Source organism: Cervus canadensis, chromosome 25 (assembly GCF_019320065.1).
Source record: "Cervus canadensis isolate Bull #8, Minnesota chromosome 25, ASM1932006v1, whole genome shotgun sequence".
Classification (NCBI taxonomy): Eukaryota; Metazoa; Chordata; class Mammalia; order Artiodactyla; family Cervidae; genus Cervus; species Cervus canadensis.
The window spans coordinates 1,177,680-1,203,232 of NC_057410.1; the positions used below are offsets into that span (position 1 = coordinate 1,177,680).

At 39.1% G+C, this 25,553-nt stretch overlaps 1 protein-coding gene across 1 annotated transcript; it reads right to left on the reverse strand.

Annotated features, from left to right (window-relative positions):
- Positions 1-3,676: 3,676 nt before the first annotated feature.
- PTGES3 (prostaglandin E synthase 3) lies at positions 3,677-25,035 on the reverse strand. Its single transcript, XM_043446643.1, has 8 exons — positions 24,685-25,035; positions 11,179-11,292; positions 10,956-11,025; positions 10,330-10,428; positions 7,493-7,582; positions 5,976-6,038; positions 5,073-5,097; positions 3,677-4,839 (listed from the first exon to the last, which is right to left on the reverse strand). Coding segments are annotated over exons 1-8 (483 nt in total). The 5' UTR covers positions 24,687-25,035; the 3' UTR covers positions 3,677-4,819.
- Positions 25,036-25,553: the final 518 nt, after the last annotated feature.

Here is a 25,553-nt window from a genome sequence, read left to right on the forward strand (position 1 = left end):
GGAGCCTGGCAGGCTACAGCCCATGGGGTCACAAAGAGTCAGATACAACTAAACACAGCACACTTAGTTTTGACATATTTTGGTCTTGCTTATTTCTTGATTTCCAGATAGCCCAGGTAGTATTTCATGTAAAATACAAGTTACTTTCCATGGGATAAGAGAGACCACAAAGGCTGAACCTGAAGTTAATTTCAAATTAACTAACCTCTCCACTTATGACTGGAAACCTTAGGAATTTCATCTTAAGGTGAAAATTGTGTTTGCTATGAACTTTTTCTTTTGGCTGAGCAGCAGCTTTTGGAATCTTAGTTCCCTAACTAGGGATTGAACGCACAGCAGTGAAAAGATAGTTCCAACCACTGGACTGTCAGGGAATTACTTACAAACTCATTTTAACTGCCATACGTAACGGTCAAGGCCCACATTCTTTCAGTACTTTGTCTCTACCATATTTTTTGACAATCATGTTGGGTGATTTTCAAAAATAATCCAACCAATCCCCTGGCTTCAGAGTTTTTTAATCTCTTCAATTCCAATTAGTTTTGAACTGACATTCCACTTAAGTATCCTACTCAAGTTGTACCTCGAAAATCTAATATTCTCTTGTCAGATCACAATTTTTTTTAATGCAAGTAATACATGAACAAATTGTAAGCACACAGGATCAGGATAAATCCTTCCATCACTACCCAAATCTCATTCCCAGAAATAACCATTAAAAAATATTTTGCTTCTATGCATTCACTTTCATTCCATCCCATGTCCATAAAACATATATTCTTGTCTTTTAAAAAACTTCAGTGGAGGTACACTACAGAAAACATAAGGTTTCCGATCTTTATGTTTTTGAGAACTTTGTGTCAGTTTACATTTTTGATTGTAGCTACACCTTATGCCACAGAAATGTGTAATAACGTACTGCATTAATGGTTATTTGGATTGTTTTAAATGGCTATTATATGCAATATTGAAGGAAAAAAGGAAATCTTATAAACATGAGTACACAATCTATTGCTTCTTTAAAATTACTAGAAATAAAATGGTTATGTTCACTTAATTTAAAAATTTTTATTTTTGGCTGTGCCGCAGGGCTTGTGGGATGGGGGAATCTTAGTTCCTCAACCAGAGAGTGAACCCAGGTGCCTGGCAGTGGGAACACAGGATCCCAACCACTAGACCAGCAGGGACTACCTGACCTGTGTTTTTTTAGATCTCTCCTTTGTTCCTTCTAGATTTTGTATCATTATTGGGAGAATTTCCCATCGTTAATAAGAACTTGACTTTTTTGCAGTGAGTGGGCCAGGAACCACCAGCACCAGAATCATCTAAACCTACATTATCTACTATGGTAATCACTAGCTATATGGGATTAAATTTGTTAAAATTAAGTAATTGTTTTTAGTCACACTAGCCACATTCCAGATTTCCAATAGTTCTATGCAGCCGGCACTCACTGTATCAGACAACGGAGAGACACAGAACAATTTCATCAGTCACACTAGATGGGATTGCCATCTCAGTAGGACCAGCTGATTCAGAATCTGCATTTTAGATCTAAAGGAAGTTGTCAAATTTCAGCGCACATCAGAATCAGCTAGAGGTCCTAAGACCCTACAGTTGTTTCTGATTTGGAAGATTTGGGGGCCCAGGATTTATACATCTAACAAGTTCCTAGGTGAGTCGGATGCTGGTAGCCAGGACACTTAAAAAGAAGCCCAAACTACATCTCTTGTGGCTGCACCTTGTGGCGTGTGGCATCTCAGTTCCTTGACTAGGCAATCAATCCACTGCCCTGTGTACCAAGAGCATGGAGTTTTAGCCACTGGACCAAGGAAGTCCTGGGATCACACATGTCAACTATCAGTTAAATTGCACATTTCTGCACCCCACATGTACCTACTATCCTAAGGCATATCTTCTGGTTGGGACTTCTGAATCCACATTGACCCAAGGTGGTTCTATAGCTACAGGGCTACAGGTACAGGACAGGAACTAGAGCTTTGAGATGAAACTTGGGAGAACACAAAAAAACAAGGCTGAGAGAGGTAAACTCAAGGGGCTAACTGTACTGGCAACAGCTTTACAGCAACCCCTCCTAAACCTGTGACTCCCGAGATATGGGAATGGGTAAGAGAGAAGGAAGTCCAGGTCACTGGACTTGAGGCAAAGAAATTTGAGCTAGAGGTCTGGATAGGTTCTTCACATAAACAATGAAATTATCCAGGCTGACACCAAAAGCTGTGAGCAACTGACATTTCGTCTTCACTTTAGCAGGTACTGTCCTCAGGGTGGGATATTTAGTGGTGACAAACACCCTTCACTGTTCCTGAAGAAATTACCAACTATCATCAAGTATGCAAGCCTATCAGAGTAAAATAATTTGGGAGTTAAGAGTAGGCCTTACACAAACCTGTCTACCCTCTCCTCCCCAGCCTTTATGTTCTCAAGGGTAGTACAATACTGGGAGAGCGAAGGGGAACAGCAGCTGATATTCATATACAGGTGAAGTTCATCATCACACATCAAAAGAACTCCTGCTAAACAGAAAAACAACCTGCGCAAAACAGAACAGGTAAATAAAACCTAAGCTGTAGCAACTAATCACTTCCCTTTCTTCCTTGAAGGTAACTTTACAGTTCAGGAAGTTGAATATAGCCATCTTTATCACAAGTCACAATAGCCAAATGGTAATAGAGATGCTATCTCCCTTATTCAAGCTTAAATTCACCAAATGATCCTCTCCCCAGTGACTCTTTAAGGCAAAAGTAGCCACGGTTCAGATTTGCAATGCAAGGCCAAATAGTCCTCCTTGTTTTGGCCTGTCAACTCACCTTTTGGCATGATATCCTTTTAACTTAAAGAGGGGTCAGATACCATTGAGAGGCCTTCGTGCAGCTCTAAGGATTACTGAAATCCCACTATGGTATTTGAGCACAAAGCAGGTTTGAAAAAATCTAAAGAAACAGGATGAAATTAGAAATCCATCATGCTGTATTTTAATGCTGTAGCCCAGTGGCTGGCATTAAGCCAATAAATCATTAATGACACTCTAATTTCCAAAACATACAAAAATAATTGAGAGAATGAAACTAGAGTTTACTTCTTTGGGAAAATTTAAAGTTTTTCTATGAAGCAGTACATTATCAATCATACTGATACCTCTGGCATGCTCCAGAGAAAGGGGACCAAGTTTAAAATAATTTTCTAGAAGTACAGAAGTTCAAACATACCTAATATGGAAAAAACTAAGGCTTTGAAGAAAAATTGTATTCCCGTAAGAGGACCGATGTAACAAAAGAGTTGATTGCCCAGTCTCTTAAGTAGTAAGATTTTCTATTTGTACCATTTCAAGAAAATGGCTTTGAGTATCATTTAGAACAATTATATACTTAACAAGGAAAGAATACGCTATCCACACCTATTACTACATTGGCTGTTTCCCAAGTTTCTCTTCACTATTTGTGCTGAGGCTTAGCTTGTGATGTGTGCTCCCTAAGAATACAATTACCTGAAGGATTTATCTTTGTATCCCCTGCCCCCAGCACTTGAACACTGCCTGTAACAAAGGTCCTTAGTGTCTGACATGAGAAAGTACTGAAATATGAAGCATTTCTATGCTATGACAAATACACAGAAGCTGGAAGGAATAAAAAGTGCCAAAATGCGAAAGCTCAGATTTAGAGGAGGACAACACATTTAGTTTTATTTCAATCAAATCACAACACTTTCTTTTCCAACTGTTGCAAAGTGCATCTACAATGTTCTATTACAGATCCACTTTTAAAAGGTTTTCTGTGACATTACAGCAAGCCTTTGTTTCCCCCAAACAGAGGAATATTCCCAAATTCTTCCTCAAGTAAAAATAAAAACTCCATTCCAGTAAATGGCAATACATGAAATTACAGTAAACCAGACACTTGAAAGGATAGCCAAGAAGTCTTCCAACAGTTTATTAGAAAGAATGTAGACATTAAAAAAAAAACCCTCATTGTCATGAACATAAATTGAGGTTTTCAGCCCAGATACAAGCTGAATAAAAAAAAAAAAAAAGGGAATTAAAAAAACCCAATAGTGTATTAACAATTTTTCCACTCATCTGCCATACTGACAGTGCAAATACAAATTTGGTCTAAATGTACAGACTCTCAAGCAACAATGTACAGCCTTTCTTCGTCCTCCATGCTAAGAGATGTAAAAGTTTAAGGGTCAAACAATACCAAATGTACAGGCTTCAAAACCATCTAAGTTAGGGCATTCACTAGTTTTAAGCTAAGATACATCTGAACACTGACAAGTGATCACTTACATACAATAATGTGAAGTAAATTTTTTGAAAAATAAAACTTTAGTGGAACAATCCTGAAGGATATGCCAGAGGAACATGTTACCAGTTTAAAGTATCAACCAATTGTTTCAGCCACTTTGAGTCCATGTTCTAAAATCTAAAATTTAGTTACTTTCCCTAAGCCAGAGAGCTTCCTATCATGTCAGTATCTATGTTATGAGTAAAGGAGACTTAGGTGAGATTTTTATTTATCACAACTGCTGTGTCAATTGCCTAGGACCTCAACAGCATCATGGAAATCTGGGAAATGTTCATGCACAAGGTTATTGCCTTAGCTGACTTAAAACTGCCCCATACAATGGTACATGTCAACCCTTAGTGAAGCCTTTAAAAAAACAAACAGGTTGAAAAATGGGTTAAAGGAGGCAAATACAGCATCTGCCTTTAGAGCTATCAACTCAGGAATTCTCTCAATTATGAAATCTTGCAGAGAAGTTACTTTTCTTTCTCAAAATCCAGCGATGACAACATTCCTTACTCCAGATCTGGCATTTCTGAAAAGATTTTTAAAAGATTAGTATAAATTACAAGGATAATAACCCAACTACTTTGAATCATTCAAATTTTTGCTTTAGCTATTTGTTAGAGGCCATAAAGAAATAGTCACGTATCTTCCATAATCACGGATCTTCTTAGAATTTTAAACAAGTTAACTTCTCTTATTTTGAGAGTTTGGTCTTTGATGTGAAATATCTCTGTGTAGATTTATTTTTACAAAGATACTTACTTTCATCATCACTGTCTTGTGAATCCTGCAGAAAGAGAAATAAAAAATTTCAACCAAATTGATCAAATATTCATCTGCTAACTGAACAGTTTGCCCCCCCCTTTTTTTTAACAGTTTGTCTTAAAGTTGAAGCACTACCCTTTTGACCAAAGTAGCAGAGACATGTGGTTACATTAATCTCATGAACTTATCAATGGACTGAAAAACAGGTTTATTTAAGATGAACAGTATGTACAGCTGAGGATAATATATCTTCCTATAAGGGAGGGAATAGAACCCATCCTTTGAATTTCTTCCTACTAATCGAAATGAATTTTTCTATAAAATGGTTTCTTTTCTCTCTTGGCATTTAATGCAAGAGAAAAATGGCTCAACATGAAGACCACTGGAATGACAGAAAACAATGAAGTCTAATCCTAACTGTTGAACTATTTAAATAAATATTTTCCAAACTAGATAGAAAAACTTTCTTAAAGATGTTAACAGGATGCCAGGTGGGAAAATGTTGAGAAGAGTGGACCAGTATATCCTTACAGATTCACAACATCCATCTGTTTACTGTATGTCTCTCTGACCATCCTGCTGTTAAAACCTGTTTAACTTTGTCAAAATATTGCCTAAACTGTTAATTGAATAAGGCATATGTCTCTGTACAATAATTATTCTGAACTATAAATCTGGTGGTCCCTTTAAGAATGATCCATGGGACACCTGTTTCCTTCCTAGTAGGTATCCATCCCTCTAAAATGAACACTTCTAAAGAATTGGTTTTCCCTGTAATATTTTTTAGGAAAAAAACCAACCAATGGCAAAAAAAAAGCAGTCTCGATTTAAATAAAACAGCCTGTAAATACATTATTTCTTACTATTTTATTAAACATAGAAAAGAATTTATAGACTTACATCATCTGCTCCATCTACTTCTGGTAAATCTACATCCTCATCACCACCCATGTTGTTCATCATCTATTTGAAGTGTAAAAATTAGTTTTAAAAATGATGTTAAATAAAGCCCTAATTATTAGGTTGCACACTCCAGAATAAACCTTAGCTCTGCCGTAGATTTCCACCAATTAAAAAAAAATTCAACTATAGGTAAGTTAGGTATTTTCCTTTCTGGAAAAGGTAGATTTTATGTAATTACATAAAATCCTGAAACTTTGTAGGAAGAATAAGTTCTCACTGAAGAAAAGTGAAGTTTTTAAAATTCATCCAACAAAATACATATATATGATGCAGAAATTAAATACCACAATCCTGAATAGCAGGTACCTCTGGTGATTAATAACGGGATTATTTTTAGTTGTAAAGTTTTGTATGTTCAACTAAGTGGCATATGTATTATGGTATTCTCACTGTAGTTTTAAATATTGTGAAGAATCAATGGTAACTTAAAAGTCCTTTGGGCTGAGTAGTTTGTATAAAAGGCCTGAATACTGAATTCAGCTAAACACCAGTAACTAAGTTAAAAACAGAAAATAAACATAATCCTTGAAAGAAAACATATAGGCTGTGTAAAATACTCTTATATACTTAAACTGGGACCAACAGAGTGTAAGAACTGCAACATATTATGTAAAGAGGTATAAACAAGCAAACTAAATAATTCATATGAAACTTCAAAAACACATGTTTACCTGAACTTCAGAGTTAGAAGGGGTCTTAAAAAGATACTGAATCAAAAACCTTTCAGGATAAAAATCCTGAGCATCTACTCTCAAATAATATGAGTAACTAGCGAAGAGTTTTCCTACATCTGAAGACACTACATACTGATTAAGTTTCTTTGAGCAGGAAAAATACTCAGAAGGCTCCAAGTGGAATACTAGATGTCAAGACACGATGGCAATAGATGTAGAACTGAATACATTTAAGAGTTTACTTAGGAGATAAAAAACAGACAACAAAGACAGCAGTTAATGTCATACCGGATAGAGAGAATCAGAGAACGAGAACAGTGTTAAAAGTTGGCACATGCACATCTGGGTAAATGGTGGCACCAATTACTACAGGTAAGGAGTAGCACAGTTTAGAATGAGTATCATTTCTCCCTTCTCTCTTTTGAAATCAAGGTGCCAGAGCCATGTGAGGGATGTTAAATAAGCAACTGCATACATGAAGTTGGGTACTTACTTTTTAACTCTTTGTTTTCAAAGAAACAGTAAAAACCAGCTGTGTTGTACTGACATAGTTTATTTTTTTCCCTTACACATCAAATTTAGAACTTGACACTAATTTTTAAAAACTCATAAAAGAATGTTAAATGACCACTGTTAAAATCTCACTTGATTTTCTGCAAAAGTCTTGAAAGTAAAGTAATGCAGGTCCTTACATATCACTAGGCCTTTAAAACCAAATTAAACTGACTAGAAAGAAGTATCCTGAAAGGGAGGTGGAAGAATGCATTTAAAAGAACTTACCTCAGAGAAACGATCAAAATTAGACATGTCTTCATCGGAATCATCTTCCCAGTCTTTCCAATTATTAAAGTCCACACTAAGCCAATTAAGCTATAGATCAATACAAATATCACCCTATGATTAGATTATTGAATTGTGGGGTTCATACTCACTAGCAAGGCACTGAATCAGCAGAAAAAAAGAACAGACTAGAAAAATCAGTCAAGTCAAATGCAATATATTAATATTAGTAAATAGTTTCATGAAGTCTCAGTTGTCAGAAACCTTTTTTTAAATTAATAGAAACTATTCAAATTCATATAATCAATTACCTTATTATTTTTTAAATGCCACCATGATACACTCTGATCTGATATTTGAGTAATTTATACTTTAAGTCTTTACTTTGGCCACCTCATGCGAAGAGCTGACTCACTGGAAGAGACCCTGATGCTGGGAGGGACTGGGGGCAAGAGGAGAAGGAGACGACAGAGGATGAGATGGCTGGATGGCATCACCGCCTCGATGAACTTGAGTTTGAGTAAACTCCAGGAGTTGGTGATGGACAGGGAGGCCTGGCGTGCTGCGATTCACGGGGTCACAGAGTTGGACACTGAGCAAGTGAACTGAACTTGAATGCAAAACAGCCTGCATCAATTAGTGACTGATCTTATTCTGACCGTCCTCAGTATTAACAATAATAAATCTCAAAGTAGAGAAAAGCATATGGAACACAGGGCCTTAATAGTATTATGCCATGAAATAAACACACTATAATTCTTCATACCAATTTTTAAAAATACCAGTTCCAGGTGTATAACATTGTCACTCGACATCTGTATACAACTACAAAGTGATTCCCTTCCAAGTCCACTTATTGTCTGTCATTATAAAATTGACTCCTTGTACCCCTTTATGTCGAAGGTAATGGCAACCCACTCCAGTACTCTCGCCTGGAAAATCCCATGGACGGAGCAGCCTGGTAGGCTGCAGTCCATGGGGTCACTAAGAGTCGGAGACAACTGAGCGACTTCATTTTCACTTTTCCTTTCATGCATTGGAGAAGGAAATGGCAACCCACTCCAGTGTTCTTGCCTGAGAATCCCAGGGACGGGGTAGCCTGGTGGGCTGCCGTCTATGGGGTCGCACAGAGTCGGACACGACTGAACCAACTTAGCAGCAGCACCCCTTTATCCACCCCTTCAACTCCCCCTCCCCTGCTGGTAATCATCAATCTGTTCTCTGTATGTGTCTTTTAGTTTTGTTTGTTGTATTTTTTAAAATTAGGTTTGTCTTTTTCCTTCTGACTCATTTTATTTATTACCCTCAAGGTCCATCCATGTTGCTGCAAATGGCAAGATTTCATTCTTTCAAAACGGTTAACTACTAATCCGATGAACAGACACACACACACATCGGTTTACTATTCATTCATCAATGGATACTTTGGCTGCGTCCATATTTTGGTTATTTTAAATAACCCTGCAATGAATAGAGATGGCATTCATCTTTTCCAACTAGTGTTTTTATGTTCTTCAGATAAACACCCAGAAGTGGAATGCCTAGATCATACGGTAGTTCTACGCTTAATTTTTTGAGAATCTCCATATGATTTTCCATAGTGGCCACACCAGTTTATAATCCCAACAACAGCATTTCTTTTGGCCTTCTTGACATTAGCCATTCTAACAGTTAGAAGATGATATCTCATTGCGGTTTTAATTTGCATCTCTCTAATAATTAGTGATGAACCTGGGCCAAGGCAATGAAAGCCTGGAATCCTCATCACTAGGTCACCAGGGAACTGCTCTACCTGCTCCTTTGTTGTTTAATTTTTATTTTATATTGAGTATGGCAGATGTATGCCGCTTTTTTAATTGGATTTTTGTTGCCGAGTTGTAGGAGTTCCTCATATACGTTAGATATTAACCTTTTATCAGATACATGATTTGTAAATATATTTTCCCATTAAGTAGGTTGTCTTTTCATCTTATTGATGGTTTTCTTTGCTGGGCACAAACTTTTTTGAGTTTGATGTCAATGTATCTCTAATTATTTAAAAATACCTAACTTTCTGGTGGGAATGCAAACTAGTACAGCCACTATGGAAAACAGTGTGGAGATTTCTTAAAAAACTGGAAACAGAACTGCCATATGACCCAGCAATCCCACTTCTGGGCATACACACTGAGGAAACCAGATCTGAAAGAGACACGTGCACCCCAATGTTCATCGCAGCACTGTTTATAATAGCCAGGACATGGAAGCAACCTAGATGCCCATCAGCAGATGAATGGATAAGGAAGCTGCGGTACATATACACCATGGAATATTACTCAGCCGTTAAAAAGAATTCATTTGAATCAGTCCTAATGAGATGGATGAAACTGGGGCCCATTATACAGAGTGAAGTAAGCCAGAAAGATAAAGAACATTACAGCATACTAACACATATATATGGAATTTAGAAAGATGGTAACGATAACCCTATATGCAAAACAGAAAAAGAGACACAGAAATACAGAACAGACTTTTGAACTCTGTGGGAGAATGTGAGGGTGGGATATTTCAAAAGAACAGCATGTATACTATCTATGGTGAAACAGATCACCAGCCCAGGTGGGATGCATGAGACAAGTGCTCGGGCCTGGTGCACTGGGAAGACCCAGAGGAATCGGGTGGAGAGGGAGGTGGGAGGGGGGATCGGGATGGGGAATACGTGTAACTCTATGGCTGATTCATATCAATGTATGACAAAACCCACTGAAATGTTGTGAAGTAATTAGCCTCCAACTAATAAAAAAAAAAAAAAAAAAAAAAAAAAACCCTAACTTTCAAAAAAAGGAAAAGAAACCTACCTTTGCCCTTTCTTTTGTTAACCTCGGCCATGACTGGCCAGATTCTCCTTTTCGTAAACAACATAAAATCGATCTGTCCGTTCTTTTATGCTTGGAATCCTAAAACAAAATAAGTGTTATCACACTGTTATAACTCTCTAGTATCAATATAGGATACAAAGTTGCTTGTTGTCATTTCTTTCCTCCTTTCTTTCCCTACACCCTGAAACATCCCCTAGGCTACTGAAGATTTTGTAAGCTATCCAATAGTAAAATGATCATTTTTTCCCTCCCCTGAATAAGGTGAATAGCACAGAAAGTTTGAATTAGTGAACATGGTGTAAGCATAGAACATACTTAGCTACATCTATGCTTAAATAAGACAAGCATCAAGAGTACTGTCCTTACATTAACTACACTGCAATTTTAAAAAGGTTAAAAAAGACAGTACTGTCCTGAGTCCAAACATTGATGACAACAAAAATAATATGCAGAGTAGTAGTTACAAGATGGAAAACAATGCAAACCATATAATTATATTTAGCCTCTGAACTGTTAAGAACTAGTATTTATCTCTAAAATGAGTATTTAAATTATGTCCATTTTCTCACAATTTAAATCGGGATTAAAGTTTCAAAACTACTTACATTTGGATCAATACAGTGAAAAAGATCAATTTCATTTAAATGTTTAAAATTATCACTTCCTCCAAGACAACTGTACAAAAAAAAAAAGGGGGGGGGAATGAAGTCTCTTCAAAGAGGTAAAAATTAGTAATAACTTCAGAGAAAACACAAAACAAGCAAATGAAAGCTATTCAAGCTGTCTGAAACAAGTTTTTCACCCAACGATGTAAAAATGGTAATTTACCTGAATGTAAGTTTTGATTTTTCAAAATTTACATTAACATCTTTACTGTCTTCAACACAAAATTCAATGAAGACATAGTCCCTCCGATCGTACCACTTTGCAGAAGCAGGTTGCCTATAATGAGATAAAATTAGACAAAGTTAAGCTGAGATTCACTAAGTAGGTATTTACATAACCTCCAAAATTTAGCATGTAAGTAACATACTTCTCCATCAGAGCATTATTTTGAGGCAGTATATTAAAATTTCAAATGTGAACTATTAATATGTTTTTTCCCTAACAGCTGCATTTCAGTTAAAATGCAATGATACGGTTTCATCATAGGAAGGGATTTTAAAACATGAGAACCCCTCCAACTAATAAAAAATTAAAAAAAAAAATAAAAACAAAAAAACACATGAGAACCAAAATGTTCAATGGAGTTAACCACCATTTAGGTAGCCCTGTTAAAACTTGTGTGCTGCTTCTTTACAGTCCTACTCTTAAAAATTCAACTTCACAGGATTAAAAAGAACTAACTGTCATCTGAAATACAGTATGCAACATTTCTACTTCCAATTCTAGAAAACTGTGGGGGGAATTTTTTAAAAGTATGAGAAATGACAGCATTTTAAAGTTCTGCCTAAAGCTCTACTCATCCATTAAAAACTATGCTTTAGAATATAGCTAAAAATCTGCTAGAAACAAATACAGTCAAATATGGTTAATTAATAGGCAGTAAAGATTATAAGCGCTTCCCAGGTGGTGCTAGTGGTGAAGAATCCACCTGCCAATGCAGGAGATGCAAAAAGACATGAGTTCGATCCCTGGGTAGGGATGATCCCCTGAAACATGAAATGACGACCCAAACTGTATTCTTGCTTGGAAAATCCCATGGACAGAGGATCCTGGTGGGCTAGAGTCCATGGGGTCACAGAGAGTCAGACAATACTGAGTGCACACACACACATTACATGTGGTAAATAAAATTTTTTCTTTGTTATCTTCAAGGCCAAGACAGGTTACTTCAATAAATATTTACACACTCATAAAAACTGCAAGAATAATTCTCACACACACATACACACAGGCATGCACGCACGAAGAACAGGTAGATTAACAGCACTTGCCTCTAAAGCATGAGCCAGAAAGAGAAAAGAAAGGAAATAGAGCCATATCCATCTCAACTGTTCCAATTATTTAAAAAACCTTTTATTTTGCATTTTGGGTGCAATTACTTTTTAAAAATAAGTATGTGCCACTTTGAGCACCTAAAAATCAAAGTTACAGAATTATTTGTGGCTTTGAAACTTTTCTATAAACCCAAAACTTTTAAACAAATTAGTTATATATATGTTCAAACACTACTCACAAATCAACTCAACATAAAGGAATTGCTTCCTTCCGAAATTCCCAATCCTAAGGTGTAACCGTTTCAAGTTCTAAAAAGTTACAGCCACAGCTCATTAATATTCTCACACAATGGTTAAACTAGTCACCACACACTACTCTGGAAACAGTGATACCAGATCTGAAATTAAAAATTATTAATGACGGGACTTCCCTGGTGGGTCCACAGGCTGACTCCAAGCTCCCCATGCAGGAGATCAGGTTTGATTCCTGGTCAGGGAACTAGATTCCACAAGCCACAACTAAGATCCAGCACAGGTAAATAAATATTAAAAAAAAAAAATTATCAACAGCAATTCCAAAGCCTGAATACCAACAAATCAGCAAGAGTAACAGCTATTTCTTTAGGCATCTACTGGCAGAGGGGGGTAGGATTTATTTTATTTTTTTTGGGGGGGGGGGGCGGTTAGGATTTAAAAATATCTCTGAAAAATGTCTATGACTTCCCTGGTGGCTCAGACGGTAAAGCGTTTGCCTACAATGTGGGAGACCTGGGTTCAATCCTTGGGTCAGGAAGATCCCCTGGAGAAGAAAATGGCAACCCACTCCAGTACTCTTGCCTGGAAAATCCCATGGATGGAGAATCCTGGTAGACCACAGTCCACGGAGTCGCACACAGTCGGACACGACTGAGCGACTTCACTTCACTTTGAAAAAGAACCAAACTTCTGTGGACTAAAAACAATAAAAATAACAACTTCTAATGTTACCATGTCAAGGTACATAAAATAAATGATTTAGGAGTTTATTAATAGGTTCCAATAGGCCACACATTACCTCTAGTTCATTTTCTTGCCCAAAGAGCTTTCTCAATATGTGGTAACATGTTTGGCCTTTTCTATGCAGCTTGTGGGATCTTAGTTTGCCAACCAGAGATCAAATGGGTCTTCAACAATGAAAGCACCAGAAGTCCTAATCCCTGGACTGAAAAAGAATTCCCCCCATGTTTGCCCTTTAACGGAAAATATTTAGTATTTGTTAACTTAACTCATTATTGACTAGGAAATTTTTGCAAAAACACCAGTGGCTGGAAATTCATTATATAAATGAATATTTAAGCATCTCTGATCAATAATGTTGGGTAAGAAGTGTTTGGGCTTCCCAGATGGCTCAGTGGTAACGAATCTGCCTGCCAACGCAGGTTCGATCCCAGGGCTAGGAAGATGCCCTGAGTAGGGAATTGGCAACCCACTCTAGTCTTCTTGCCTGGGAAATCCCATGGACAGAGCCTGGCAGGCTACAGTCCATGGTGGCCCAAAGAGTCAAACATGACTTAGGAACTAAACAATAAAACAAATTAATATCTCTTTGGTCAATAATGTGTTGGAACTTCTCTAGTGATCCAGTGGTTGAGAATCTTCCTTTGAAGGGAACTTGGGTTGAGCTCTGGCTGGAAAACTAAGATCCCATATGACTCAGGGAAACTAAACCCACTAACCACAATTACTGAGCCCGGGGCTCTGCAACGATAGGCCTGCACACAGCAGAGAGGCCGCCACATGCTACAACGAAGACCCAGCACAGCCAAAATTTAAAGAAATAAAAATAAAAACAATGTTTTGCCCACTTGAGGCAAAAAAAGTAGGGTGTCTCTCTCCTTGGCCAGTGACAATTTGAAAGAAGGACTGCAAATTGATCCAAATACACTGACTATAAATACTCCAAATTTATACTGATTAAAAAACTACCCACAATTCTAGATCACCAGAAGATGATATAGCTCCAATTATTTACAAAAACGCAACTAAGAAGAAAGAACAGGCGTCTACCCTCTTTTCCCTTTATGAATCTTTAAGTTTTACTCGTTTATATTTTATTTTCGGTCGCACTGGGTCTTCGTTGCTGCCCTCAGGCGTCCTCGGTCTGCAGGCTGAGTGGGCGCTACGCTCCAGGCGCAGCGCTCAGACTCCTCCTGCTGCACAAGTGCGAGTTCTGGGGTGTGCAGGCCCCACTCCGGCTCCAGTGGAGCGCGGGCTCAGCGGCTGTGACGCACAAGCTCAGCGGCCCTGTGGCATGTGGACTCTTTCCAGGTCAGAGAGAGAACCCACGTCCTCCCCATTGGCAGGAAGATTCTTTACCACTGCACCACCAGGGCAGTCCCCTTTATGAATCTTTATTCATGATACCTGAATAGGACCATTTCACGAAGGAAGCTTCCTTACAGAATTCTAGCTCTGGTGTGGAATAAAATGTGAGAGGCAAAAACAAAAAATAAAACCACCATTTTTCAACGTTTATACTGATTTGGCAATTATTCATCAATAAACAGGACCATGAGTAATGATTAGATGAATAGCAGATAAAGAATGTATGATCTCAGCATCACCAGAAGTGGGACAACCAGACATTTTCCTCCTGATTTGATCAACATGATTCATTGCAATCTAGAACTTAACTGTTCTAGATTAAAAGAGACCTAAGAACTATTGAACAAGCACAATTTGTAAATCTGGTATGCATCTCGATTCAAAGTGAATATAAAAGAAAGATTCCTGAAATGGTGGAAACCTGTCCTAGATACGGACAGAGTATTAGACAATGTGAAAACTGATAGTTTTGTTAGCTGTGAAAAGTACTGCTCTACAATAGGAAAAAAAAAATTTCCACTCAAGATTAAAGGGAGAAGTACATGAGGCTTGCTTTAAAATAACTAAGGAAAGGAAAGGAGGAGAGAAAAAGCAACGTGGCAATGACCTGCTAAATGTTCAAACTGCTAAGGGTAGATGGATTTATTATTTTCACACTTTAGAAAAATGATATTAAATGGTTTTGACATAGAATGGTTTGTTTCTTTAGAGCAACATAGTCTAATGGCGAAACTGTGTTATTTAAAAAGAAAAATCAATCTTTTCCATTCAATTAAGACATAAAACAACAAAGACTGCAATAGCTACAGCCCAGAAAATCTGTCTAGGATTTATTGTCCAACTGTCATTTATTCTCAAGTTTTAGAAATTGTTGTTTTTGTAAACAAGAGTTGCCCGTTGCCAAAGGTATACAGATTGCAGATGCTCCTTATTTAAAGGAACATGTCTGGGATTTTCTTCAATATAAAATCCACTGGGGGAAAGGGAGGGGGGTAGATAAAATAAGAATAACCTGTACTGAGAAAGGTTGAGACTGAATAATGGGTTTCTGGGTTTCTGAAGAATTCATTGAAATATTCTACCTTTCCTGTTTGGGGCGGGCGGGCGGGCGGGCGGGCGTGCGTGCGTGTGTGTGTGTGTGTGTGTGTGTGTGTGTGTGTAGTAACGCTAAAAACAACTACCCAGATTTTTTAAAAAAATCAACTTTTATTGGCCCAAGGTGACTTATTACAATGTTGAATAAGCCTGATTAATGAGAAGATTCTTCTCCCATCATGTTTACCAATGGCTATTTCAATACTGGTAAACACGCTTTTCCAGCTAATTTAACAACGTAATCTGAAATAGTTAACAGTATCATTTACTATGTTAAAGTAGAGTATTTACCTTCTTAAAGTGGAGTTACGCATTAAGAACCTATAGTAATGGAGGAGAAGCACCACTGGTGACCTGGCGGCTCTATCAAAAACCAAGTACATAAACTCCTCAGTTTCTGTTCATACCAAGGACAGTGGAATCAGGGAGAATCTTTCTTCTTTCCTTGAATTCACATTCTGTAATCTAGATTTACATCATTGTTACGGCCTGAATTGTGTCCCAAATACCTATGCTTAAGTCCTAAACCCCCAAATTCCTATGTTAAGTCCTAAACCTCATGTGACTTTATTTGGAGACAGGGTCTTTAACGTAAAATGAGGTCTTAGAGTGGGCCATAATGCAGTATGACTAATGTCCTTGTAAGAGATCAGAATAGTTACAAAGAAGCAACCTAAATGTCCATAGAGGAACTGATAAAAAAATGTGATAGGTATATACAATGAAATATTACTCTCAGCTGTAGAAAGGAATGAAATAACACCATTTGTAGAGACATGACTGAACCTAGAGTTTGTCATACAGAGGGAAGTCAGAAAGAGAAAAATAAGTATAATATCGCTTATATATGAAGAAAAATGGTACAAAAAACTTATTTGCAACACAGAGAGAGTCAGATGTAGAGAACAAATTTATGGTTACCAAGCAGGGAAGGGAGTAGAGGGAAGAACTGAGAGATGAGGACTGACATATACACACGACTGCATATAAAATGACAACTAATGAGAACCTGTCGTGTAGCACAGGGGGCTGTGGTGACCTAAACGGGAAGGAAATCTGAAAGAAAGAGGGCATGTGCATACGTAACTGATTCACCATGCTGAACAGCAGACACTGTAAAGCAACTGTACTTCAATAAAATTAATTTTATAAATAAATTAATTTTTTACAAAAGATTAGGACCATTACAGAGGGAAGACCCTGTGAAGATAGATGAAGGCCACTTGCAAGCCAAGTAGAGAGGCTTCAAAAGAAACCAACCTTTCTGACACCTTGATCTTGGACTAACCACCCTCCAGAATTGTAAGGAAAAAATTTTTACTGTTTAAATCACCCTTCCTCTAGTACTTTGCTATGGCAGCCCTAGCAACTAATACGATCATTTACCAGACAATAAAAGCAAAATCAAATGATCCAAATCGGAGGTTAGCCCAGGAGCCATTTGGGGTATATATACACATACGCATACATATATGAATAAATCACTGTTTTTGGTTGTCCTGGTCTTCACTGCTCTGTGCAGGCTTTCTCTGGCTGTGCTGAGCGAGGCTGCTCTCTGCTCCGATGCTCCACAGCACGTGGAATCTTCCTGGACCAGGGAATGAACCTATGTCCCTTGCACTGGCAGGCAGATTCTTATCCACTGTGCCACCAGGGAAGTCCTAACTTCTGTAATGTTTAAGAGTTGCAAAAATAAGAATGTGAGACAGGGATAGTCGTGGCCTGTAAATCCTAATATTTACCAAGTGACCCCGATCTAAACCATCAGAAAATACAAAAGAGGAAATCCTACCCTTAACCTAAACAGTAACAGGCACACATATTCACTCACTTGAAAGGCAAACCAAGTGTTTATGAAATTCCTTTTTGTCTTCTGTGAGGATCATATCACATTACTCGTTTTTCCTATTAACCCAGAGAAAGGTTGATTTTAAATTCTAGCATCTAAATTATGTTGGATTTATCTCTAGTCTTACACAAACCCTGGCAAAATCCCACACTACCATTCAAGCCTGTTAATCCATTTTTTAATACTAACATAGATGCAAAACCTTTCTCATCTCTCTGTGCATTATGTGAATGAGCCACTAATTATACCACCACCCAAAATCCCTGAAGTGGGACATTCCAAGTCCTTCTGACAAGTATTTTCAAGTTCAATATTTAGGGCTATGTCATTCGAACAATTAAAATTTGCATCACTTAAAATTCTCCTCTGTAGTTTTGACTAGAATTTCTTAGTTTGTCTTAGAATGACAGAGTGGAAACCACATTTGTTCCCAAATACTGCTTTTAACGTACTAGAATCTGGTGCATCTTAACTATGGTTTGTGGGAAAACAAGCACCTCTCTCCTTATTTTTAAATTGGAAAATGAGTCTTTACAATGTTGTGTTGGTTTCTATCTTACAACGTGAATCAGCTCTAAGTATACATATGTTGCTTAGCTGCTCAATGGTGTCTGACTTTTTAGCAACCCCACGGACTGTAGCCCACCAGGCTCCTCTGTTCATGCTTTTCCAGTCAAGAATATCGGAGTGGGTTGCCATTTCCTACTTCAGAAAATCTTCCAAACCTAGAGATCAAATTCACATCTCCTGCATTGCAGGCAAATTCTTTACCATTGAGCTCTCAGGGAAGGGCACATCTCCCTTTAAAAAAATGGACGCACCACTGACTTCCCCTAGTGGTCCAGTGGTTAAGACGTCATTTCCCCAACGCAGGGGTCACGGGTTCGATCCTTGGGCAGGATCCTGCATGCGGCACAGCTTGGCCAAAAAACAAAACAAAAAATGTTCTACTTTTGTAAAAGTACTTAAGGGGCTGAAAAATGTGATATGAGCACATGCTAAATAACAATAATGTTTGTGATAAAACAAATACTGTTAAATGTGTTAAGTTTTGGGACTTCCCTGGTGGTCCATGCTCCCAATGCAGGGGACCCAGGTTCAAACCCCGGTCAGGGAACTAGATACCACACACCTCAACTAAAGATCCCACATGCCACAACTAAAAGATCCCGCATGTCACAACTGAAGATCCCACATGCCACAATGAAAACTGGAGACACGATGTGCCACAACTGAGACCTGGCACAGCCCAAGTACTAAGTCCATTTTGAAAAGATAAATCTGGGCTTCCCTTGGGGCTCAGTGGTAAAGAATCTGCCTGCCAATGCAAGAGACACAGGTTCGATCCCTGGTCCAGGAAGATTCCACATGGCACAGAGCAACTAAGCCTGTGCAGACTCTATTGAGTCTGTGCTCTGAAGTGTGAGAGCCACAGCTACTGAGCCCATGTGCCATTACTAGAGCCCACGCTCCCCAACAAGTGAAGCCACTGCAAGGAAAACCCCGGGCACTGCCACTAGGTAGCAGCCCTCCTGCTGGATGCAACTAGACAAAAACCCATGTAGCAACAAAGACCCAGCACAGCCAAAAATTAAAAAAAAAAAAAAAAGTATTAGGTTTTATCTTCAACTGATGGGCACATATAGAAATTAATCAAGTAGGAAAAGTCAAAGCATTACTATTTTACTGAAAGGCCAATTTCTTTGGATGTTAAAAAAAAATGGAGGGGAGAAGAAAACGGCAGAATCTTTTAAAAGAGAATCTATGGTAATCATTCAATTAAGAGAAAGATCAGTCTGATCAAATTATAACTAATAAATATTCCCAAAATAAACATTTCCCTAATAAAGGGCTCACAAACAAGTCACATGTAACTTGAGGGTATATAGTCATTTGGTGGTACTTCTTTTCCAGATTTCCCCCAATACAGCAAAGTCTCAGTTAACAGAATCTAAAAGCTCACATTCAAGCTGGATGACATTTAGCCCAAAAGTCTTCTATGAAACATGGGGGTAGATGGTTCAGATCCATTACTAGCTATGGCTTATCTCTCTTAAAGCATAAATATGTGATACACCATAAGATACTCGTGTTGGTTAGCACTTTGAAAGGTAACTCATCTGTGTATTTAATTGTAAGATACATCATGACAAACAACCTCACATACTTTATTCAGAAGTAATGATAGTTCCCTATGAGTTCATTTTTAATGGAACATGAGGTTTGTTTGAATTAAAAGATTACTTTGAATTCTAAGATACAATAGTAGTCAGAAAACTAAATTTTTTTACTTAATGTAGTAAATATACTCTATGTTTAGAGGATAAACTGAACATTTCTAGTAAATGAAAGCTTCTTCAAGACTAGAATCACTCATTTTTAATATGTCTAGAGTATTTTTAAGCATCTAGAAAAATTACAGGGACTTCCCTGTGGTCCAGAGGCTAAGACTCCACGCTCCCAATCAAAGGGGCCCAGGTTCTATCATCCCTGATCAGGGAACTAGATCCCACATGCTGGAACTAAGACCAGGCACAGCCGAACAAATAAACATTAAAAATAAAAAAATTCAAAAAAGGAAAAAACTGGAAAAAAAAAGTTTAAATAAGATGTCACAGAAGGTCAGAATAACTGAGCTTTAAGTCTGTCAACTGGTCTATCATTTACAAAAAAGAAACTGGTAACCTATTTCAGTTTGTATCAAGTGAGGAATGATATGGAAACATGAATATTCTTTTTTTTTTGGAGACATATTCTGCTAAAAAAGAAAAAAATCAGTTCCAGTTAAGTATTATCAAAAGTCCTGCCTATAAACATCTAAAACCAAACTCTCTTTCACATATTCTTTGCTCATAGAAACCCTGATATGCTTCTCATATTTTCAGATCTTCTGTATGTCAGTTGCACTACTATGTAAGATTTTCTGGAAAAGTGACCTGAACATACATACAAGTCCAGTGATTCCCAAACTGAGCGCCAAGATGGATCACAGCTCTATGGGAGAATTTACAGAGCTGCCACAGGAGACTTCAAATTTAAAAGGAATTCAGCGATACTCAGCTTCAGTCAAGATACCAAGTAGCTCAGTTTCAACAGTAGATTGCACTATATCCCTCTTCTCCACTAAGTTTCACCTTTGCAAAGCTGAATTTCTGGAGGCTGTTCTAATTTAAAACTAACAAAATAATACAACAAACAAACCAAAAACAAACAAAAAAATCAATGAGGAATTGAGATGGAAGTATCCAATCTGATTTCAAGGTATAACAAGTTATAGAGTGCCCAAAAGGCAGACATCTTCCACTAATAACCATAATTATACAAGAAACTACATTTTTCTCACAATTTATGTGTATTAGTTTTCCAAAGAGTTAAGAGGTTGTTAGGACAAAGCATTTAAGTTGTTTGGCTCCAACTACCTAATAAACAGAACTGCTAGGTTATGCCATTTGGCAGCTAGCAGCACCATTAAAAAACTAACCAACCCCAAAACTTAAAACAGTTAACAACAAAAACAGAAACACTACCAAGACACCAGGGAGGAGTGAACCAATCAAGTCTGTGAACCTCTGTGCTAGTTCCTTTCTTTGGTAATTACCACTCTAAAAAATAACAAAGGCCAATGTGTTCTTAAATACACTATTCCCACCCCAACATAGTGCCTTTCTTCCCAGCAACTCTATGACTCTCTCACATTCCCACTTTTGTGCACACATCCTTTCAACACTGTCAAACCAGGTAAAATTTTTCATTTTTCTTCATACAAAGAAAACTGAAGTAAGGTCAATCTCTCATTGCTTCCACTACAGACTTCAGAGCCTCATATCTCAGGAAATGGCAAGCTTTTAATAGAAGCAGTTATATTAGATAATAAAACTGAGCTACAGACATGATTACTTATTGGAAATAAAAGAACCACTTGGAGAATTATTCTCCCTTTTCATAAAGTGGGGGGAAAAAAAACTTTGTCAGAGATTCTAGGTTCAAATCCTAGTTGAAGAACTAAACCTTGTAATAAAACTAAAAATTTAAAAAACACCTCTATGACTTACATCCTTTCAGTACACAAAGATAATTAAGCATACTGAGGTGTAAGGAGCCCTGACAAACACTTTCTGGCAATCAACTATGGGTACATGAGAAGATCAACTATGGCACAGAAAATTAACAACAACACGTTTTATTTGGCTCTGGAATACAACACAGGTGAAGTAGCATCTTCCTGGAAAACCAAAAGTTCAAAGGTGTTCTGGGGAAGTCCGCTTCAATGTAAAATCTATCACTGCCAATCTACACAGCAACTAAAAAGACTTTAAAATACACTAGATACAACAATTTTCAATGTAGTGTTTCAGAACTAGATTGATTCTAACAGTTGATATTACAAAGGGATTTTTTCCTGGGAAGCAATTATCACTAACCACCTATGACCCCACAATGATACAGGTTCTAGAAGATCGTTAAACACAATTCAACAGGAAAATTTTAACAATACATACTGGTCTGCACTCAAGTGATCTGTCACTTTGCTTCTACTGCCTTCTAGTGCAAACACAGAAAAAAAAAAAAACAAAAAGAAAATCCAGTTGCCAGGTTACAGTGGTTAGGAAATCAACACTGAACAAAAGCCATCATCATCAGTTACTCTTAGTTTATAGAAATTAACCATATGCTGTATGGTCATTATTACCACTTGTTTTGGAGATTGAAAACAGATGGACTTTATTTTGGGAACAATCTTACAAAGCTGAATGATGGCAAAGTAAGTAGGATGTTAACCAATGGTAACAATAGTCACAGTATGTTTCTGGACAGTGTAATAATTTAAGTAAAAGACATTGAAAGAATGACTTCAAATAGCTCAAATCTAAACATTTCACTCCCTCTCTTGTTAATAGGTCCAACTTAAATGAAAACCAGCTACAATAGATTAAAAAAGAAAAAGTAAAGTAGCACCCCCTACAGGGGATTTGTGTGGGTCTCAAACAGAGGAGAGGTCCTCAATTCCCAGCTTTCTCCAAGGTAGGAGGATGACTCCCCTGGTGGTTCAGACGGTAAAGCGTCTGCTTATAATGCGGGAGACCTGGGCTCGATCTCTGGGTTGGGAAGATCCCTTGGAGAAGGAAATGGCGACCCACCCCAGTTCTCTTGCCTGGAAAATCCCATGGATGGAGAATCCCGATAGGCTACAGTCCGAGAGTCGGACACGACAGAGACTTCACTTCTATGCAAACTACTCGACAAAAGTTTAAAAACTTGACTGAAAGAAATTTACCTAGGAAATGACGACTGAAGAGCTAAGAAATAATAAAAAGCAGACCCTAAACCCTTGAGATGTCTGGCAAAAATGTCTTTCTCCACAACTAAAACAATGTTTACAGCAGACCAATACTCATCTTGTAAATTCATTCAGTCATTAATAACGTCTCCTAAAGAATTTGCAAGAGGCTATATATGGAGTTATCGTAAAAAGAATGAGATTTACCTGGACTCTTCAAAACACTCATTTTGTAAGTAGCATTCTTAACTACAGACAGACTGCTTTTAGAAAGTGATTGTTACACTTTTCCCGAGTTCTTAATCTATTTACAATACTTAATCTCTTACCTATTTTAACTATTTCATATGACCTCCCAGAGTGTCTCTATTTCAAACCATATTCAACGTACTATTTCTTCGTGAAAAGATTTGCTTGGCTACATTAACCTATTACAAGTTGGTAATGCCTTAAGTGAGGATTCATGTTCTCAGTTTTAAAACTTGACAATCCTCGTACATTATCTGGAATACGGATTTCTTAGGGTAAAACACAAACTACGTAGATTAAAATCTATTATATACTTTTGGGGGTGTAGGAATTCTTCCAAATTCTAACATATTACTTTACAATAAAACACGCCTTCTTCTTAAGGCTTATTTTCCATCGTTAACTGGCTCTGCTGTTTTTTTCCATATCCATTTAGATGTCTAACTAAACATACTCACCGCAATATTATTTTATTAAGTAAACCCTTCAAAGTACATTATTTTCTCCAGGAATAAAAATTGTTCCCCTCAATTGCTCTCCATATGCAATTTTTAGGAAGCATTTAGTGCCAAAAAACTCTCACATCTGAAAAGGTAAAGCTTTCCCTGAGAAAAATTTAAAGGCTGAAAGTGGCGGTGCCAAGAATTCTAATTTGGTTAAAGTCATCAAGGTTTCCCTGTATCATAAAACTTCTAAAGTATCTAGTCACCTCAGGTAAACAAATTTGAGGCAAGGTAATAACATACCTGTTTCATCCTTAAATTAAGCTAGGATAACGAAAGCTCGCCTAAAGTTTAATATAGAACACAGAAAATGCCCACAAGTATCTCTCGGCTCCAACACGTGCAGAACTCCCCGCTCAATGGTAATTCCTCGCTGCCAGGGACACGATTAGGTTTTGGCAACCTTCACTCCCTTAGAGAGACTGGAGTCAGAAGGAAGTCTGGAAAGACCACACTCAAGCAATCACGACACCCGAGAGGGAAGTTAAGTTGCGAAGAAGGTATGGCATCCCTCCAGTCGCCTAGAAGTACCTGTCGCTCGCGGGGGAGGGCCGCGTGGTGCTCTACGACGAGCCCCAGCAGCCTCGTGGTAGCACCCACCGCAGGTGCACTTGGCCCCGGGCCTAGTCCCAGCATCACAGAGCGACAGGGCAAACTGCTCCTGGAGCAGAGCAGAGGCCCACGAGGGTCCACGCCTCCAGGGCGCCCGCGTGGTCAAAAGCTCACGGGAGATTAAGGCCTACGGCTAAGTTACCGAGAGTTACGAGCGGCCCGCCCAGCCCATGAGGGGTAAGTGGGATTTCCGGCACGAGGAAGCCAAAGGCCAGTTTAGAGGTGGGGGAAGCGGACATCGGAGGAAAAATGTCCTCCACCCGCCAACGGTAACCGGAACTAGGATAATGAACCTCCCACCCCCAGGCAAGAACGATTTCCACCGAGGACTAAAGCCGAGGGGGCCGAAAGCGGGGGAGGGGAAGGGACGGCTTCCCGGCAGCCCCCCGCGCGGCCTCGGCCTCCCTCCCGGACGACCTTCTGTCGGCGGGGTATCGCACTCACATCGTGAACGGGGCAGGGGGACGGGCGAACGGGTGGGCGGGCCTCTCCGGCGGCAGCTCCTGGGCAGGCGAGTCCTCTCCGGTGGCGACTCCGGCGTCTTCTCCCCAGTCGCGGCCTCTTCTCGCTTTCCTCAAGCGACGGCGGCGGCGGCGGGCTCGACCTGGCTCCCCAGAATGCACCGCGCGGGGAGAGCGACTCCTCCGGTCGGAGAGAAGAGGAAAGTGTAGGAAAACGGGCGCGAGGACGGAGAATGAACGTGCGTGCGTGCGAGCGAGGGGTGGTGAGGCCGGGCGGCGGCTGGTGACGCAGCAAAATGCCCGGGCCTAGCCGCCGCGCGTGCGCACTCTTTGTTTTCGGGCTCCTGCGCGGCTTTCTAGAGATATCTACGGAAAGGGCGGGGCCTCCCAGCTCCTTCGCGATCCTTCCCGGCGCTGGCTCCGCCCTACGTCCGCCGCCTCTGGCAGGACTGGTTCCCGCCGGTCCTCCCGCGCTACCCCCTGGCGGGGGAAAACCGTTGGCCGTCTAACCGCCGCGCCACGCGCCTCGAGCTATCTCCCAGAGAAACGGCCGCGTTGATCGCGGGAGAAAGGCTGAGGCGGAGGGTGCGGAGTCCAGAGTCTCGGAAAGTGAAGTGGCGGTTCGGTTCCTCTTAAAGAGAGCAAACCAGTCCGCTCACGAAACTGCACCGCAGAAGCCTCTGCTGTTGATATTTGCGGAGACGGGCTAACTTCTGAATTAAGGGCCTGGGTCCACCTCGCCATTTTTCTGAGGGTTGGAGACCCTGTTAAGAGGCAGCGAAAATTTGAGGTCTTTTGAGGGGGAAGTTTTTACCCTTTGGGCCCGGCATTTGCACCTACTCTGAGAAATTA